The 21,213-nt window shown below is 37.7% G+C and overlaps 1 protein-coding gene across 12 annotated transcripts in view; it reads left to right on the forward strand.

Moving 5' to 3' along the window:
• Positions 1-21,213, forward strand: part of ANKS1B (ankyrin repeat and sterile alpha motif domain containing 1B) — a 499,785-nt gene that overhangs the window by 286,799 nt on the left and 191,773 nt on the right. For all 12 annotated transcript variants that reach the window (XM_089523880.1, XM_089523881.1, XM_089523882.1 and 9 more), the window contains one exon: positions 2,391-2,543. In XM_089523880.1, coding sequence (XP_089380006.1) covers positions 2,391-2,543 — 153 coding nt within the window. The remainder of the gene's footprint in view (positions 1-2,390; positions 2,544-21,213) is intronic.

A 21,213-nucleotide genomic window follows, 5' to 3' on the forward strand; every position in this document is an offset into this window, starting at 1 on the left:
TCGGCTCAGATGCATTTAGGGTGTAACCCTATACCGTTTATTTAGGAATAAGATGCATTGATAAACTCAATAAGATTTGCCTCTGAAATTAGTTATATATTGTTGATGTACATATTACTAATCTCAAAGGTAAATCTTATTGAATTCACTACATCTTATTCCTAAGTAAACTGGCATAGAGTTATAGCCTAAATGCATCTGAGTTCATATCCTTTCCTTCAGAACTCACAAACATTAATACAGATAGAGACAATAATAGATTAAAAATGATTAACAGCAACAATATATTACGAATCTCAGTTATTAACAACAACAACATATTACTAATCTTAGGGGTAAATCTCACAGGGTTTGATGCATTTTATTCCTATGTAAACTATCATAGGGTTACAGTCTAAATGCATTTGAACTGAAGGAGAGAAATGAATGGGACTCATGCCTTTACAAAACAGGGCAAGAAACTGTGGTTTAGGGATGGGGATCATGCTGCCTCCTGGATGTTGGACTGGAGTTCCCACCATTCTTTACCACTGTCTATGCTGGCTAGGTTTGCTGGGACTTGCAGTCCAGTGACATCTGGAGGTCCATCGTTTCTAGTCCTTGCCTTATCTATTATTCATTCTTTTTGCAGCAGCAAGGGATGAATACCCAATGTGATCCTATACAGGTCTACCCAGAAGAAAATTCTATTGTGTTTAGGGGAGTTATTCCCAGATCAGAATGTATAGGATTCTAATCCACATGCTTGAGAGGCTGTGCATTGAACAGAATAATTACTTCAGAGTAGAGATAAGATTGCATCAAAAGTCTAAAATTACTAAAAATTATGAATTCTGTTATGTTCCTTGATAAGTTTCTACAGAACACAGAAGTTTAAAGAAAACCAGTAATCTATTTGTCATGGTTATGTTGACATTTCAGAAAAACTGCAGAGCTAAACTGACTCTAAATACTTTACTGTTAACTTCAATTCAATGTTGTTGAAAGGCACATTCATCTAGGCAATCCATATGTTTAAGAACAATGGGAAATCATGATTTAACTTGGAAATAAAAAGCACAGTTGCTGCAATTCTAGATAAACTGACAAAACTGAGCTTTTCTTCAGGTCAACATGCATAATATTTCCTGCAGCAGTGCACAAAAGTGTTCTGCTATGGGCAATCAGTGTTATATGAAAATGAGAGTATATAAAGTGAATGTTCTTGGGATTTGTTGCTCTTTACAGTATTTACGGTGTAAATGAAGTACTGTATTTTCCAGCGTATAAGATGACTGGGCGTATAAGACGACCTCCAAATTTTCCAGTTAAAATATAGAGTTTGGGATATACTCACTGTATAAGACTACCCCTCTTCCAAAGCACACCAAATAAAAATTAAGAAAACATCAGATTTGATTTCAATATGGTAATTTTAGTTCAAATGCTTATGACATGCAGGTACTTAGCAGGAAAACTTGTTGTATACAAAGCCTGCTTGGATTGGTCAGCTCTCCCTGCCTGCCCAGCCCTCTCTGACTCCAAGATTTTCTTCTACTGTACTTGTACAGCGCTGCCCTTGCTGCTTTCATATGGTCACCACATATGGAGAGTATGTGGCCGCAGCTGTTTTTGAGCTCCCCCCACCATATGTGGTGACCACAGATTCTCCAGTCCAGCTTGGGAGTTTCAGCCCTATAAGATGACACCCAGCGTATAAGACGACCCCCGACTTTTGAGAAAATTTTCCTGGGTTAAAAAGTAGTCTTATACGCCAGAAAATACAGTATTTCCAAAAGATTAGTACCCATGGATCATCAAATTTAGGTTAGGGGGAATATTTACACCTTCTTTATTTTAGTTGCAAGTGTTTGTTTGTTTTTTTTAAAAAAAACACTTTTCAGCTGTTGGGTTGAAATCCACTGGAGATTTGTTCCAGGATCTTCCATGGATATCAAAATCTGTAGGTACTCAAGTCCTATTAAATATAATGAGGTGATGTTGTATTATTATTATTATTATTATTATTATTATTAGAGTGGCTCCTTGGAATCTACTGGGGCTTGGTTCCAGGAGCCCCCATAGATGTCAAAATCCATGGAGTAAAATAGTGTCCTTTATATACAGTGTAAATGCTGTTGTAAAATGGTGTTCCTTATATACAAATGAAAAACTGAAAAAATGTACTGTGAAAAGTGATAAAACCTAGAACTACCCATGGATGTTGACAAAGAAATTTAAAACTAGAAATGTTGCTAAAAAAGAATTGCATCCTGATTTCTGTTGTGCTTCCATATCTCAACCTTTATTCTGTGGAAGGGTCTTGGGGTTCTCATATTTCTTCTTGTCCTGTTACAATGCCAGTACTAAATCATTCAAGGTAACAACTTAATTGGCTTTTCTTCCCCCAGATGAAACAGACTGGCAATGATGGCTACAATCCCACCTCTGTAGCAGAATGGCTAGATTCTCTGGAACTGGGAGACTACATCAAACCTTTTTTGATAACTGGCTATACGTCAATGGACCTTGTGAAAAAAATCTGGGATATTGAACTAATTAATGTAAGTCAATCCATTTTGTCTTTTAATTACCTGTCAGTTTTAATGCCAGCATATGTTAAAGGTGTCTATATGTATTTTAATATACCCACTAACTTACTTATAATTAGAAAATGATTGATGCTGAAACCTGCTACATGTCCTAGGCAGACCTGCTGAGATTCGTCTAGTAGTATAAGCCTTCTAACTCACTTATCTTTGACCTTCCACATGCAAATCAATTTAGAGAAGTGTTGCAACATTGTCTTCTTAGAGCATCTCATTGTCAATTTTTTTAAAAATGAAAGGAAACTGAAAGTATAACTAAGACTTCAACATGTGTAAATATTTGAACACATAATACTTACTTTTTTGTTTTTTATACCATAGAGATATTTCAGAACATTTTAATTTATAGTTATTAGCATGCTATTCAGTCTTTCTCCTTACATTTTTATAAATTATTAAGTATGTGGTTAACTTCACACTTATATAATCATAATTTACATTAACAAACCTGCAGCTTAAGAACTATATACAAATGAAGTAGTTTAGTGAAATGCATCATGTTTTTACTTGGACGTAGATAGGAAATTTCAAAAATTATATTTTAGAAAAAAGACCATACTGACTTATTAAGCTGCAAATTTGTAAGATGTTTAATAAAAGTCTTACTTTGGTCTTTGATACATACAAAACATTTACTTTTAAACCAAAGGTGTCCTCTTCTCCATTTAAAAACAAAACAAAACAGAGTCACATATGAGGTTGTGGACTGGATTCTGAATTCAATCTCACTGGCACTGGTTAACGTTTTTTAAAAAAGCTACAGAAGAATCTCAGGAAATACTTTTCTAAACATCTTTAGAGGCAGAGCTGCATTTTGTCTCATTACTGATTAGTCTTTTTTTATAGCAGTAAGGCTTGCTGGCTTTCGGGTGGAATGTGAATACGTTCCTGTCATCCTTTTAAAACTCTAGTATTTGTTTCTGTTCCTGACATTCAGAAATTCTGTCTTTTGTGTGATATGAATAATATTCTGTGCTATTTGAGTATGATCTCTTATTGTTTTTTTTAATAAATAAATTCATTAATTTTTAAACAAATACAGTCACAAAATGAGCATATAAGAAAAGAATAAGGTAGTTGGGGCTGTCACTATTTGAGGACAAACAATCATAAGAACTGGAGAAATTCATTAATTTAATAAATTATGACTTGTAGTTGAGGAGGAGGAACACAAATGAGACAATAATGGGGGACTCTTTTTCATAGAAGACATATGTGCTATCTATATGTTTCTCAAGAAACATAGAGGTCATTTCCTCCATAAGAGCTATGCATCACCTTTAATGTTGCAAATTCCTACTGATTTAATTCCTCTCTTTTTACTCGAACTGCTGGCTATGCCATTTTATGTCATAGAGTCCTAAGAGTAGGACAAAAAAGCTCTCCAAAAAAGCAGTTAGAAAATTGTTCCTTACAGATTAGCTCTTCTGTTGCAATGAGAGAAAGACAAGCACCTGAGAGAAAGATAAAAGCAAGAGACTTCAGCTGTTATTGCTCCCTTAATCACTTTAACTTAGTAGTTAAAAAGCTAAGAATTAGTCTATTTTTTTCAATTACTTCAGGTGCAAAGTGACACAGAATGGTGCTGAGAGTGATTCCCGTAGATAGATGTGTACTTCTAAAAATATTTAATTAGAATTAGTCATTCACATTTTAGTCATCCACATAATTTATTCCACAAGGATCTGTGATCAGTTCTGTTCATAAGATTGTCTTAGAGAATCATTAAGTGCTTTATAGTTACAGTTCTAGCTGCCTAGTGGAGGTGGTACAAAGGAGGGCATCATTGACATTATACATTGTAGAGTTTTACCTATACTGTAGTGCCATATAGTCTTTGAAACTTTCTGAATTTCGACTATTGTATATACTCACGTATAAGTCTAGAAATTTTAGTCAAAAAATTGACCCAAAAAATCTGAGTCAATTTATCCGCAGGTCAGTCTAAGTACTGTACTTTAGCCCTCATAAACATAGAAGCCATCCCCTGATGAAATGCAAGAGTGTAGTCTCTCCTGGAAGCACTAAGTCCCCTCTATTCTTTCATCCATCCATCTTTCAGTGGGAACACAAACAGTTATACCTCCTGCAATTTTGCAAGTTCTTTGGCATTGTTTCCCTTTGTTCGCCCTTTAGATCCTTTGTTACATGCTCTTACGTTTGACCCTCGACTTATCCATGGGTTATATCAAAATCTTTAATTTTGGCCCCAAAACATGCCCTCGACTTATACATGAGATCGACTTATAGTCGAGTATATACGGTAGCTTATGTGTACTGCATTAAAGTGCTGACAGGCTGTATCACTGGTAATTAATTCTTTCAGGCTGAAAGATATTGCAGCAGGATCCAACAGTGTAGTTTCAGTGAGAAAACTAGTTTCATAAATGAAGCTAAGTGGAGATGATTCCCCTTTCCCCCATATATCTTCAAAACGTGATCCAGAAAATTGGGAAGCCTCAAGATAAGATTTTTGGGCAGTACAGAGGATGGAAGGGAGGAGAAAGTCCCACTGAAAATGCACCAGGAGTACAAGGGAAGGTGCACCTGGGTTTCATCAGCAGAAGAACGGTTCTTATCAGGTGAACATCACCAATGGATTTTGCCCTATCTCAACAGAAAGAGAAACAAAAGGGATAGATGGTACATAAGAAAGAGCAAGATAACTATTTTTGTACTTAATGTTACATATTTCAGTATTAAGTTGAAATCTTAAAAATAACTGTATGGGTTTCCCTGCTTGTTCTCCTCCACCTATAAGCCACCTTTTAGAATATTATTGTTAACTGCCCTTGAGCAGGCCCAAACTTATGGCAACCCTATGGATGAGACATCTCAAAGCACCACCCATTCCCTACTGCTCCATTCAGTTCATGTAGATTCACGCCTGGTATCTCTCTGATTGAGTCTATCCATCTGGTGTGTGGTCTACCTCTCTTTCTACTGCCCTCCACCTTTCAAAACATTAATGTCTTTTTGAGTGAATCATGCTTTCTCATGATGTTTCATCATCTTGGCTCCCAAGGGGATTTCTGTTTTGATGTGTTCAAGGGCCCATTTGTTTGAATTTTTGGCTGTCCATGGTATCCTCAGCACTCTTCTCCAGCAGCACATCTCAAAGAGTTAATTTTCATCTTATCCATTTTCTTCACTACCCAGCTCTCATATACATACACGGTGATGGGGAATACTGTAGCTTGAATGATTCTGACTTTAGTGCTCGGTTGTATGTCTTTACTCTTTAGGAACTAGTTCCTTCATAGCTGCTGTTCCCATAGTCTTCTTCTTATTTCTTGGCTGCAGTCACCATTCTGATTGATGTTTGATCCTAGGTGCAAGAATTCTTTAACAATTTCAGTTTCTTCATTGCCTAGGTTGAATGTATGTATTTCTTCTGAGGTCATTATTAGAATTATTCTGTGGTCATTTTAGAATATTGTAGGCTTTACTATCTTGTATATTCAACCATACAGTATTAACACTAGAATGTAATATCACTCATATTGATTAGCTTGTTGTTTGTGAAATAAACATTATTGTGTACATGTTTCTTTTCTTTGTAAACTGGCTCTATAAATTATATTTTGTTCAGAACCACTTATTTATTTATTATTAGGGCTTTATTATTTTGAACCAGGACAACTTTAATCACAGGTGAATCCTAAATGAAACAAAACCAGGAAACCTATCAGTTGAACTTCCTACTTCATATTACTAAACAACGCTGGACAGAATCCTAGCATTTGGGAGAAGGGAATGCATATAGTCTACAATCATTTACTTAAGAAGGACTTGGTCTAGATTGCAAGCGCATTACTTTGAGCAGCTTGCCCATGCCGTCTTCTAGGAGAGAGAGACCCTTGTACAGGAAAGTCTTTTAAGAACTGTAATTTCAGAGGCAGAAAGAAAGGTCCTACCCTGCTCTGGCATATACTAGAGAGCTCCTTGGTTCTTACTGGCATTTTTTCATGCACACATAAAGAGAGCCCCCCTTGGCTTGTAATAACTAGACTCACAAACAGACTGCACTTGGATGCAATGTTAAACTATGATTTATTATTACATGAATGGGCTTCAGGCTTGTGTGTCTTTCCCTCTCTTCTAACATAACCATGGTAACAAGACACTTTTGCTTTCATCTTCAGTTAACTGCATCTCAGCATTATATTCAAACTCTAAATGATGTCTAATGTTAGCGTTTAAAAAAATAGCCAGCTAAGATTTCGATTAACCTAAGATTTCAATTTAGCTTGTTTCAATAAACCCTATTGAAGACTAACACGTTTTACCCAGTTTTGAATGCAATACTACATTAACATTAGTTTAAAATGGAAGTGAGAACTTGATTTCCTTCTCATGGCTGCACATAAACAGAAAGGAAGGAAGGAAGGAATATAATGCTGAGATGCAGTTAACTGAAGATGAAAGCAAAAGTGTCTTGTTACCATGTTTTTTAAATGTTTTTTAATAAATTTATGTAAATAAACCACTACTTTAAAACAGTTTCAAAAAATACAGCACCCTCATCAAAGGATCCTACTGCAATAGTCTGTTAACAACCAAAGGCCTATCTAAATGAATTGCCTGTTGGTGGAAAGAGAGCAAATAGTGGAATAACTTAGGGGCAAAATGGACGGTCCTGAAGTGACGACGTGATGCCAGCGCTTTGATTACAAGATTGGGACCACAACAACTGTACACTACAGCCTTGATCTGGCATTTTTCCAGCCCAAAAAAGAAGCGGCAAAATGCTGCTCCTTTTGGGGTGGGAAAAAAGCTGTCTTTTATGTCGTGGCAGCAGCTTTTCCCCATTTCTGCAGCACAGTGCGTGTAAATGCTGTGCCACAAAAACACTGTGACACTGTCCTCTCTGTGAGCAGCGGAGCAGCATGATGCCAACTTAGGGATGCCATTGGAATGTCCAGCGTGCATACACCATGCCCCCCATGACATCCGGAAGCCAGGTCTTTATGCCGGGCTGCTTTCTCCCTTAGTTTTCCATGAAAGGAATTCCATAGTCTGAAAGGCCATTTCCCAAGTCTCTTTTCCAACTTTATGTTTTTGGGAAGCCCTCACCAGGCATGCCTTTGACAGTAGTGGGATTGACAAAAAGATTGTTCCTGAGAATCTTAAAACCTAAGCAGGCTCATATAGGGAGATAGTAGTAGTTTAGACAGTCTGAACCTGACACTGCATCCCAGGATTAGGGAGCAGTGTCTAAAACCTACCTGTTGCCCATTTATACTCAATATATGCTCATGGCAATCAGTGCAGATCAGGCATGTAGAAACATAAGGAGTTTAATAAATTATTTAACTAAATTTAGCTAAAGTATATCCGTCAGTACAGTACTCCAAAGTATGTGTGTGCACCAGATCCTGCACTTTATTGTGAATCAACAGAATCTAGGCTTGAGACAGGAACAGTTTTTTTTTCCTTTCACCATAAGAAAGCTTTTCATAATTTCTGCAACTATACTTTCATATACCAAAGTAATAATTAAGCCAAAGTCACAGCTCCATGATATTTGAACAGGCTATATATTTTCTTTCTTCTTGCCCACTAATCCCTTTTAAAACATAAAAGACTCTCCAAGGATAAGCTCTGAATTATTGCTTCCCGTTTTTATGGGAAGTATACATAGATTTAATTTCTTTCATTCAAGACTTCTATTTTGGTTCTTCGGAGTGTTATAATGGTTTAATAATTTAAGGGAATAGCTACTGAATTGCCTTTAACGATATCCATATCTTTAAACTGAAGGTGGTATTTTCTGTTTCTTTCATTTGCACACTTCCCTTTTCCTCTCTTTGCTCAAGTCCAAGCCTATTACTGCTCTACTTCAAACACCTTAATTTTAAAGACAGATAACTGTAAGAAGATACTGGAAGTGACTAAGATAGTTCACCCAGTTAATAGTTCATGCACAGTGCATTCAAATAGCAAAAAAATGTATTATGTAAAATTTTCTAAGATACTAAGCTGGACAGTGTTTATTCCCTGGCAGCTGACGGCTTTTCTTTCAGTGTGGAATCTATTCTGGATTTTAGCCTGAACTTTAAAGGAGCTAGACATTGTGCTGAGCCATACAAAAATAGGGGCTTAGCAGCTTGCATACCTCTTCTAAAGTTCAAAGCCTAGCTGTATTATGCCCTTCCAAAGAAATTGTTGACTTATGGTGACCCCATGAATTTTATATGGTTTTCTTAGGCAACAAAAACCAAGAGGTAGTTTTGCCAATTCCATCCTCTGACAGCCTACAACACCTGGTATTAATTGATGGTCTGTTATCCAAGTACTAACCAGCACTGACTCTGCTTAGCTTGGATCTGGACCACTAAATTTATTTATTTATTCATACTTTCAACCAATGAATACATAATTTTATTTATTTATTTATATCCCACTTTCCCTCCAAAGTTGGGACTCAAAGCGACCTACAATTTTTTAAAAAACACAATTAAAATAATATAAAAGTGAGTATTTAAATAGAATTAAATTATTATAGCATTTTGATTTTTTTTAAAAAATTACATTATTGCTATTTGTATGCAATAATAAGCAGGGCCCAAATACATACACTGCAATTGACTGTTGTGGATGACAGAGGGCAGAGTGATTGCTTGTTCACATACTCACCCAACATGAAAGTACATTTTCATTATGTTGCTAAGGAACTGAATATCTGTGTTATCTTGACTTCCGTTTCTTGATGACGCTGAGCCACAAATATATGGATTTGCTTTTATAGCTTCTGGTACAGATAATGTTGTTGCACTGTATGAAATTCATTTTAAGAAAACTCTTGTAGAGCTATTTAAAAAGACAAATCCCAAAGGTCTGGTTTTGCTTTGCTTTCAGAGCACATCAGCAGCTGATATAAACTGGATGCAATATTCAGTAGCATTGTGCAATTTCCCCTATCTTTTTTCTCATTTCCATAATGCATTTGAGGTTTTATGTTGTGTTAATCTACAAGGAATGAAAGAACTGGTAATTGATTTTGTAAAGGTCATATTTTTTTCTATGTTGTCTTTCCCCACCTCCCCCTGTTCTGAAAATGAATTTCTCTTCCTACTATTTTCTCCCTACAATTCCAGCAAGAAACTTGCCATACATTACTCCTTGAATCTTCATAACTGATGTCTAGTTGTTAGCTATTTATAGTGAATTGTTATTCCTGTTATCTTCTGGATGAATGTGAAAAAAATAACAATCATACTCGCTGTTCCAAGAATGTGACAAGTAATGCAATGAAGAAATTCCCTGCATTTTTGGATTTTAATCTTAGATAATATAAAAGCTTTCTGCACATATTACAGAGCTGCAGTCTTAGTACTGTGCTAAAGATAAGTCAGATAAATCACACTTTGCCATCATAACCAGAAATCTAGTAGGGATGGGGAATTTAGGTCCAAAACACAGTGCAGAAATAATCCACTTTGATACCTCTTTACCTGCCCTGGCTCATTACCAGGGAATCCTGGGATTTATAGTTTATTGTGACACCAGAGCTCTTTGCCAGAGAAGGCTAAATGTCTCACAAAACTACAGTTCCCAGAATTCCCTAGCATTAAGCCAGGATGGTTAAAGTGGTCACAAACTGGATTATTTCTCCAGTATGTTTTGGACCTTAGTGTCCTGGGGCTGAATTCAGTCTTCCAGGGATTCTAACTTTGCCCATTATGCTTCTCCGGATAGCCATGCTCATGGCACTATTATTTGGTGTTTTTTTCAATTTTTGTCCAGTTCATCCTTTCTTCTTGTCCGTTTTCTGACTGACAATCATGAAACTGACTTTTAAAAATCGTTTTTCACATATTTGTGAAGACTCCTTCCATCTCTGTTTTGCATTAAGTGAAAAAATGGCAGCAGGTTCAGATCATTTAGTATTTAAAACAATCAAATTTGGAATTAATCTTAAATTATCAGCTACCTGCCTGTGATGAATAATCCTATCTGGGCTGGATTAATTAAAGTTACTGTTACATTTTGAATCCTATTAGCCAATACTACATTCCTCCCCCCCCCCTTTTTTTTTTTTATTTGAATGTCTTGATTGTATATATACTGAAAAAGGTCCTATTCATGAACCATTTAAATGGGAGAATGGACACCAGTAAGCATTTTTGTAAAGAAATGTTTTGGATTAATACTTATAAATCAGCTTCACAGAACAATTGGACATTCAGATTTATCTTTATAGAAGAAATCAGTTTGAGAGTGCTCCATGTTTATTTTAAGAAGGGGAGGCTATGAAAAGTGACTATTTATATGCCAGAATCATAGTGATTTGCGTCTTAAGTGCTAGACTCTGGAGACTAAGGTTTGATTCCCAGTGGACAATGAAACCCAGTGGATAAATTTAGGCAAGTCAGATGCCCTCAGCCTCAGGAGACGGCAATGGCAAAACTTCCTCTGAACAAATCTTACCAAGAAAACCTCATGAGGCCTTAGGGTCTGCATAAGTAAAAAATGACTTGAAGGCACACAATAACAACAACAAAGTAAAGATGGTAAAGAAGTCCAGCTATGCCTTTTCCTGGTCAGGGATAGCCTGGCTTTGTAATCCATTGTTTTGGTTAAAGCATTTTTAGGTTACTACAGTATACTTTATCTATATTTGGTCCACAAGCTGCAGATTTCACAGAAGTCTCAGGATGCCCAGTGGAGGAATAGGTCACACAGATTCTAACAGTGTTGAATCTAATAATAATAATAATAATAATAATAATAATAATAATAATAATAATAATGTTATAGCCCGGCCAATCATGGAGAATCTGGGCAGATTACAGCTGAAAATACATCGAAAATACAGTAAAAATTCAAAATCAATCCCTTTCCAAACCCCCCATCCCAATTCTAAAACTACAATAATTAAATGATCACAATTTTAAAAAGTAAATGCAATAGGATAAAATATTGGGGGAAATTGGGCAGACAGAGAGACATGGATCACTACGCACTAGGTTTACCAAGTCTGAGGCTGTATCCACGTTGCAGAAAGAATCCAGTTTGAAATCACTTTAACTGCCATGTATCATTGTTATGGAATTTTGGAAATTGTGGTTTGTTGCTGTACCAAAGCTCTCTGAGAGAGAAGGCTATCTCACAAAACTACAATTCTCAGAATTCCATAGCATTAAACCATGGCAGTTAAAGTGATCAAACTAGATTATATTTGCAGTGTGGATGCAGCCTGAGAGCACCAGTTGAAATCTCAGTGAATGGATGTATCTTCCTGCCAGTGAGACAAACCTCAGAACTGGTGGTGATGGAGGAAGAAGTTTGGATTTTGTATGTACGGTGGCTTTAAAGCTTAGCACCTATTGAGTACCCACTTCTACTCACTCCCAGCTGGCATAACACATCACAATATTTGCCTTTTTAAATTGTTTTGAGCTTGTGAGTGAGAGTGGGAACATAGTACGGAGCTGGTTGTTGTTGTTAATGTTGATCATCATCATTATCCTCTCCTCCTCTTCCTCCTCATTCTTCTTCTTCTTTGTATTTAAAACAGAGACAGCTAAAAAAGTTACGTCATGCAAAAATTAAAAATACAGTGGGCCCTTGTTATATGCTGGGGTTTGGTTCCAAGATCCCCCGTGTATAACAAAATCCGTGGATGCTCAAGTCCCATTGAATATAATAACATAGCAAAATGGTGTCCCTTATAAAAAATGGAAAATCAAGGTTTGATATTTGAAATTTATACTTTTTTTGAACATTTTCAAACCGTGGATGCTTGAATCCGTGTATAAAAAATCCGTGTATAAGAAGGGCCAACTGTATAAGCAAACTTAATAAAATTAAACACACCCAATGAAAAGACCAACAAATATAAACACAGTATATGAAAGGCCCTTTCCTCTGAGCAGCCAGCTCTCAAAAGCTTACGATAGCAAAAAGGATCTTCACATTTCTGTGAAAGGATGGCAATGAGGGCACCAGTCTAACATCTTAAGTAGGTAATTCAGAACCGTTCAGAACTATGCCAAACCCTGAGATTTCATAACCAAAACCTCAGACCTAGGAACCTTGTTCTGTGTCATGGGAACCACTGGTCTAGATGATGTTAGAAGGGTGATGTTGCAAGCTCTGATAATATCATGAAGCATGATAGATCAAGCTTCAACCACAGGTACAGAGAATATACCATTAAAATGAAAATAAGAAAAATATATGGACATACACTTTTCAAGGTGGTACTCTTGCCCTTAACTTCCTCCCCTTGCCCTGATGGCTGGAGAAGAGGGTCCAAGCCCTGAGTTCTGACTACCCTACAGATAAATCACTTTTTCTGATAGAAAACTGATGAGTTTATCAGACAAGGGAAATTGGAAGTATAATCCAATCGCAATCTGAACGCAATCATGGGGTTTAACGTTATTGCATGATAACCTACTACACGCAAATTCGGACAATGGGAAGTCAGTCCGAATGCAATCATGGGGTTTCACGTTATTGCGTGATAGACTGCCACACACATATTCGGGCAATGGCATGTTATTTTTGGGCAATGGGGAGCCAGTTTGAATGCAATGAGCATTCACATAATTTCGCTAAACTAGCGACTTTACGTGAATGCGCTCTGGCCCCACTTTCTTTTTATTCTAAATTAAGAGAAATTCCTCACATGTGATAAACTCCTGAGAGGTCATTATGGATATTAGAGAAGAATTTTCTGGTTGTTTTTGCCCTGCAGATTGACATCTGCTACCCAAAAGGAAGCCCTTTAGCATGTCACCCGTCCCCATTCAGGAGAACCACTTACCGTTCCTGGCTGTGTGCTGTATCCTGAGAATTATGTTCTGAACTCTTTTCCAAACCCACCTGATCCCCTGCACCCAGTTCTACCCACTTTTACTTATAAGTAAGCCCCACTGTTCTCGCTGGTTCATCCCAGCCTTCATTCCTGTGCACACATACATAGCAACAAACTTTACTGGTGATTTAAAAGTGTTGCTATATAAAAAGAAGTAAACTGCATTTTAAAAAAAACCACAACCTTTTCCATCTGCCTCTTCCTAAAATATAAATAACTGTCAATGTGATAAGGACTAATCAACAGCTAGTTGTCGAGATTCTAAGTGACCAAGCCTCAGGGCATGCAGGAGAAAATAAATGGAAGAGAATGGAATTATGAAGTACTAAATTTTCACCGATGATTAAACTGACTTACACAATTACGGGTATCTATTAAGTGTGGCAGAATGTAAAGCAAGCAGCTGCAGCATTGTTTTGCACTGAAGCAGGATTCTCCAGGCATAAAAATGTGAAAGAACAGTCATTCAATTGTTCTTTATCGGTGCTGAAGCCATCCACTGTGCACTTTTTTTCCTTTCTTTCTTAAAGACCGTACATCCTGCGGTGGAGTCTTATTCTTTAGAGGTCTTTAAACAGAGGCTGGATGGCCATCTGTTTGGGTGCTTTGATTGTGAGTTTCTGCATGGCAGGGGGCTGGACTGGATGGCCCTTATGGTCTCTTCCAATTTTATTTATGTGCATATTTAAAATGTATTTAACTGCTGAACCTGCTGACTGACAACAATTCAAGCCTTAACAACCAAAGTGCAGTATTTTAGGGTATCAGTTCTGTTGCGCTTGAAGAGTGTTATCCTTCTTCTATCACACTGTAGCTATGGTAATAATTATGTACCTATTAGGCTAGGAAAGTGTCTTGTTACAGAAACTTTCCCAATTATCCTCAGACAGATAACACTGTCCTGGAAACATCGTAATGGATTGTTTCATTGTTCGACAACAAATTAACCTGACACAGTGCCTAATGCATTATCATAAATCTCACTGTTGGGAGACCTGGTTTGCCTTCCAGAGTTCACCCCTGGGTGCCCCTCTGGGAAAATGCAGAAGCAGACTAAGGACTAATGCAGGCTTTCTCCTGCCTCTAAACAAGCTAGCAAACAGCTTCCCTCTGCAGCCCACAATCCATCATACACTAAACTGATCAAATAAATACTCTCTAAATGGTTTGTTGCCCTTGGCAACCACTTGTACTGCCTACAGTAGTTCTGAGCAGCTCTGAATATCTGAACTTTATATTTTAACCCTTTAGTGTTAACATACAGTATGGATATAATAAGGTGGGAATTGCTATTTAGACCTAAGTAGCCATCCACTTTCAATTTTAATTAATTATTAATATGCTTGTTGATAGATATGACCAAAGTGCATGGATCTACAGTGGTACCTCGGGATACGAAATACCCAGGTTACGAAATTTTCAAGATACGAAAAAAACCCATAGGAAATTATTGTTCCGGGTTAAGAAAGTTTTTTCGGGTTACGAAAAAACTTTTGGTGCTTTTCTGCGCGATTTCACACGGAATCGCGGCTTTTCCCCATTAGCGCCTATGGGGATTCGGCTTGCGAAAGCCTTTCGGGTTACGAAATTGACAGCGGAACGAATTAATTTCGTAACCCGAGGCACCACTGTATTTCATAATCTGGTTTTAAAAAACAAAAAACTAGCATGACAGAAATGAAAAGTTGTTTATTTGGCCCTAAAAATAAATCACCTTTAGTCAGGGCAAAGGGGATCTATTATATTGTGTGTATATCCATACATCATAAGGAGATCAGCTTCTGTTAAAGAAGCAAACAAGCTTCATTTAGAACCCAAAAGTGGGAGGCAAAAAAACTTGCACAGGCAGCATGTCAAGGGGACACATGGTCTTCAATGTCTCTACACTAATGCACAGAGCATGGGAAACAAGCAAGATGAACTCGAACTCCTAGTACAACAAAGCAAATATGATATAATAGGCATCACTGAAACCTGGTGGGATGAGTCTCATAACTGGAATGTAGGAATAGAGGGGTATAACCTTTTGAAGGGAAATGGGCCAAACAGGAAAGGAGGAGGAATAGCCTTATATGTCAGGGACATTTACACCAGTGAAGAGATACAGGACATCGATCCTGGAAGCCAGGTGGAGAGCATCTGGATAAAAATTAAAGGGGAGGGAAACAACAGGGATGTTATTGTGGGAGTCTACTACAGACCTCCAAGTCAGACTGAGGAATTGGATGATGTCTTTTTAGAACAGATGACCACACATTCAGAAAAGAGAGATGTAGTAGTGATGGGTGACTTCAACTATCCTGATGTTTGCTGGAAGTCAAACTCAGCCAAATCCTTAAGGTCTAGCAAATTCCTCACTTGCCTTGGAGATAATTTCATTGTCCAAAAGGTGGAAGAGGCAACAAAGGGATCAGCTATTTTAGATCTGATCCTAACCAACAAGGATGACCTAATTAATGGGGTGCAAATGGTGGGATCCTTAGGTGGGAGTGATCATGTACTACTGGAGTTTGTTATACAATGGAAAGGAGAAGCCAGGCATAGTCAGACATGCATTCTAGACTTTAGGAAAGCTGATTTTAGTAAACTTAGAGAAATACTGGGGGTGATCCCATGGTCAGGAATACTAAAAGAGAAGGGAGTTCAAGATGGATGGGAGTTTCTCAAAGGAGAGATACTGAAGTCACAATTTCAAACAGTTCCAATGAGGAAGAAAAATGGGAGATGTCTCAAGAAACCAGGATGGATGACTAAGGAATTTTCAACTGAGCTAACTTTTAAGCGGAACATGTATAAGAAATGGAAAAACGGTGACATCACCAAGGAGGAGTTCAAACAAATAGCTAACCTGTGTAGGGGTAAAGTCAGAAAAGTTAAAGCGCAGAATGAACTCAGGTTTGCTAGAGAGGTTAAGAACAACAAAAGGGGCTTTTTTGGATATGTCCGCAGCAAAAGTAAGAAGAAGGAAATGTTAGGGTCACTGCGTGGAGAAGATGGCAAAATGCTAACAGAAGACAGAGAAAAGGCCGAATTATTCAACACCTTCTTTGCCTCAGTCTTCTCAGAAAAGGAAAAGGGTGCTCAACCTGAGTATAATGGAGCAGAGGACAGAATAGGGGAAATTCAGCACAGGATAAGTAGAGAGATAGTACAGGAATATCTGGTTAATCTAAACGAATATAAATCTCTAGGACCAGATGAACTACATCCAAGGGTATTAAAAGAACTGGCAAATGTAATATCAGAGCCATTGGCAATAATCTTTGAAAACTCCTGGAGAACAGGAGAAGTCCCAGCAGACTGGAGGAGGGCAAACGTTGTCCCCATCTTCAAAAAGGGGAAAAAAGAGGATCCCAACAATTATCGTCCAGTTAGTCTGACATCTATACCAGGAAAGATTCTAGAGCAGATCATTAAACAGAGAGTCTGTGAACATCTAGAAGGCAATGTCATAATCACAAAAAGTCAACACGAGAAAGAAGTCATGCCAGACAAATCTGATCTCATTTTTGATAAAATTACCAGCTTGTTAGATGAAGGGAATGCTGTGGATATAGTATATCTTGATTTCAGTAAGGCTTTTGATAGGGTTTCCCATGACATTCTTGCAAACAAGCTTGTAAAATGTGGACTAGACAACATCACTGTTACATGGATTTGTAACTGGTTGACTGGCCAAAGCCAAAGGGTGCTCAGCAATGGCTCCTTTTCATCCTGGAGAGAAGTGACCAGTGGGGTCCCACAGGGCTCTGTCCTGGGCCCAGTGCTATTCAACATCTTTATCAATGACTTGGATGACAGAATTGGGAACATACTTATCAGATTTGCAGATGACACCAAATTAGGAGGAGTAGCTAACAGCCCAGAAGACAGGATCAAAATTCAAAATGACCTGAATAAACTAGAAAGTTGGGCCACAGCTAACAAAATGAACTTCAACACGGAGAAATGTAAGGTACTGCACTTAGGGCGGAAAAATGAAATGCACAGATATAGGATGGGTGACACCTGACTGAATGAAACTACATGTGAAAGGGACCTGGGAGTCCAAGTAGACCACAAGTTGAACATGAGTTAACAGTGTGACACAGCAGCTAAAAAGGCCAATGCAATTTTAGGCTGTATCAATAGACGTATAGTGCTTAGATCAAGGGAAGTAATAGTGCCACTGTATTCTGTGATGGACAACTTGTGGCCCTCTAGAGCTTGTTGACTACAACCCTCATATTCCTTACCCAGCCTAGCCAGTGGTGAGAAAGTATGGCTGCTGAAATCCAATGCCAAGTAGAGAGACACAGTTTGCTTAACACTACTTCAGGTCCTCCCTCCTCTTTTCTCTGTATAGAAAATATTTCTTTTCTTTCTAGGAAAAAAAAGCTGCCACCAGCATTTGGGTACCTCATGAAATCTCATAAGTTGTTCTTGGGAAATTTAGCTTGTGGTTTATTTTTATTCTTCTAATTCATAAACATATATGTTCCTGTATATCAAATAAATGCCCAGCCTATAGAGATCCCTAACATGATTGAGCAGTTTTGGTGTCTTTCTAGCCACCTGAGATCACTTTTAGAGGGAATGTGTGGCAGCCACAAGAAACGTATGCAGGGTATCCCAGAATTAGTTGGAATAATTTTCTTAAAAATTAATGTATTGTCCATAAATGGTTATAATTTTTAAATATTAATGTAGTTGATTAAAATATGTTAAAGTAATCGGTGTTAATGCTATGAGTAATAATTAATATTACTTTGGGTAGTTACATGAGCTTACCATTTGGGGCTATTTTTAGTCATTGTCATTGATTTTTAAACTATAAAAGTAGCATGACACTAATACATGACCAACAAACCCTGCAGTGTTAGATGTTTAGCTCCTCCTGTAACCCGATTACAGTATTTATTGTCTGAGGGAGCATATAAATATAAATACAGCTATGGTTTTATCTCCTACCCCAGCAATCACACAGTAGAAAAGCTGCTTCATTCTGTACTGGGATGAGAAGCAGCACCGTCAGAAGTGGATCTGACTGATATGAATAAAGTATACAAGGAATACACTGGCATAAAAGATTCTGGGTGGCAGTCACAAGCATATCTCTTGCCTACACACAGATGATGCTGTTCACTCCGCCTCCACCCCAAGCTGTCAGACTTCCCTTCTCTTTCCTTTTGCAGTTATCTACCTTAGGAACTGGCAAAACTGATAGAGGCTGTCACTCTGCTGGGGAACCTTTCCACCAAAAATGCAGCCAGTCTCATATGAACTTCACTGCACTTCATATGAACAGCTACATTTCAGATTATTTGAGGTTAACATTTAGAAAAGAAAGGTTTTCCATTTTAGTTCAGCTTTAGCTGCAGATACCATTGTGAGAGGCTATATTCTGAACATACAAAAATGTTCTTGCTCTTCTTTCAGTAGGCAGTATATCTTCACATAATGTTTTCTGGAGATTTATAGCCTGTCATCTTACCTGTTGCTTCCCAGTGCTTGAAAAAGACAGTTTGGAAATGTCTAGTTACATATGATTTCCTTTTTCTATGCAGAAGTATAACTGTGGCTGCATCTGCACTGCAGAAATAATACAGTTTGCACTGGCACCCTTTTAACCACCACAGCTCAGTGCTATGGAATTCTTGGATTTGTAGTTTGGTGAGTTGTTTAACCTTCCCTGTCAGAAAGTGCCACAAAAAACTACAAATCCCAGGACTCCATACTATTCAGCCATGGCAGTGAAAATGGTGTTACACTGCATTTTTCTGCAGGACAGATGCAGCCTGTGCTATATTAAGTTTGTAATAACTCTTTTTGTAATAATTTTAACTTTTTGTTACTGTTATTATTATGGGGTGCAGGTTTAAGTGCTGGGTCAAGTTGTACCTTGTTCTGGCACTTTCTGCTCTGAGGAAGAGTCAGAAAGTCTGGATTAACTGAGATTTGTACAAATCCTCCCAACAGGTTTATGTACTTTGCATACTTTGGTTAGGATCGGCTAGGGGTATCAAGTGAAATAAGGAACAGGGGTCCTGTGTCTTTAATGGAGATGTAGAATCAGTACAAGCATAGGACCAGTGCAGGGCCAGTGCAAGTAGCACTATACATTATATTTTGATCCCCTGTTCCTGTGCACCTTAAGGGTAAATACAGTTTGTTCAGGCCCTCTTTTATTCTTTGGCATCACAAAGTTTTATTCTTGGACAAGTATGGTGAGATACTTACTGGTGTTTTTTTTTATATATGTGATCTAAAATTTTGTTTAGGTTAAGTGTAGGCAGCAGAATATCACTGTCTAAGAAAACTAAATTTTCTGTATTTCCCTAGTGTTGCTTTTTAAACAATAAGTTACCATTTTAAACCAATTTTAAGTAGGCTGTAGCTCAAGAGACAAAGCAAATGTAATATGGGAGACCTGCAATCAGGGTCTCCCACCTCTTAAAAAATGTTAATAATATCCAAACTAGTGTTTTATTGTACACAGTGGAGGGAATTGGCCCCTTCTCCCTTTGCTAATTCCTAGATTTTAAAATTTCTTCTCCCATACCTCATGTTTGCCCTGTGGTGAAAAAGAACATAAAGGCAGGTACTTATTTATTATCCCCACTAGGAAAAATAATTTCAAAAATAAGGGTCTATTTTAATTGAGAAAATTGCATAGGAAAACTTCCCTTTCCCTAGGGCACCTACTTCCAGCTAACCTATAATAAGAGATATTATTTATATAGGATTTCTATTGTGAAAGAGAATAGAGTCAGAACTGTGGATGAGAGATGAATCAGATTAGCATGGTGTTCCAGCTAAAACAGTTTAAAAGAGTAGAATTTCATTTCAACATTCTATTTAATCACGTCTACCAATAATTTTATGCATCTGAAGAACACGAGTGTGAGAAGAGCTGTGCTAAAACAGATCAGAGGCCCATGCCAAGAAATGCTTGTTTTTATCTGAAACTCCCATTGTTCAGCTTCATTTGGGTGATCCCTGATTATACAATTAAGAGAGTGGAAAAAATTCTTCCTATCCCACATTTTATATTATGTATATTTAAATATACCTTTATCATGTTCTTTCATCTTTACCTTTATTTTGCATTATAACAGCCCCAGGTGTCTTTGGTGTGGAGCTTTGCAAAAAGCCTTCTAAAATGCCAAACAATTACAGCCTCCTGGACCACTCCTGCCTACACTGATACTCTACCTGATTTGATCACCTGTCTCAACATTGATCTTAGCAGAGCATATTCCCTTTACTGCATTATAGTACTTTTTCTCTGTCTGCCTTTTTGGGCCTCTAGATTTATTTGCCTAGTCTGATGGACAAGGTACAATTAGTACCAATGTTTTCCTGTCCTCCTTATAGCGGTTGTATGCAGAGAGCTCTTCACTCCCTCACATTTCTGTTATACCTATTATATCTATGTTCTCCCTTTAAACCAATAACTACCACACAAGACACTTCTAACAGCAGTGTAGGAATGTTGCATCTGTTTAGGATAGGGACCAACCAGAGCTACTCCAGGCCTCCTTAAACTGTTTGTTTGATACCAAGACAGGCATAAACCTTTTATGGTCATTAATGGATGCAGCAGGAGTTTGATAGTAGAGAAACTCTAGATGCCCTTTATCTGACAGAAAGCCAGAATCCCCCGCTGAATGCCCAGGGCAATACTGAAATACCCCATGGACCAAAAAAGCACTATATATCTAGATTGTGTGTGCAATCCCACCAGAACGAAACTAAAAAGAGGCAGCAGGTAGATGTATTCACAAAAGAAAGGGTCTAATAAAGGAATCGTTCATT

Source organism: Sceloporus occidentalis, unplaced genomic scaffold (genome assembly GCF_023333645.1).
Source record: "Sceloporus occidentalis isolate IW3139 unplaced genomic scaffold, rSceOcc1.0.p SCAF_5, whole genome shotgun sequence".
NCBI lineage: Eukaryota > Metazoa > Chordata > Lepidosauria > Squamata > Phrynosomatidae > Sceloporus > Sceloporus occidentalis.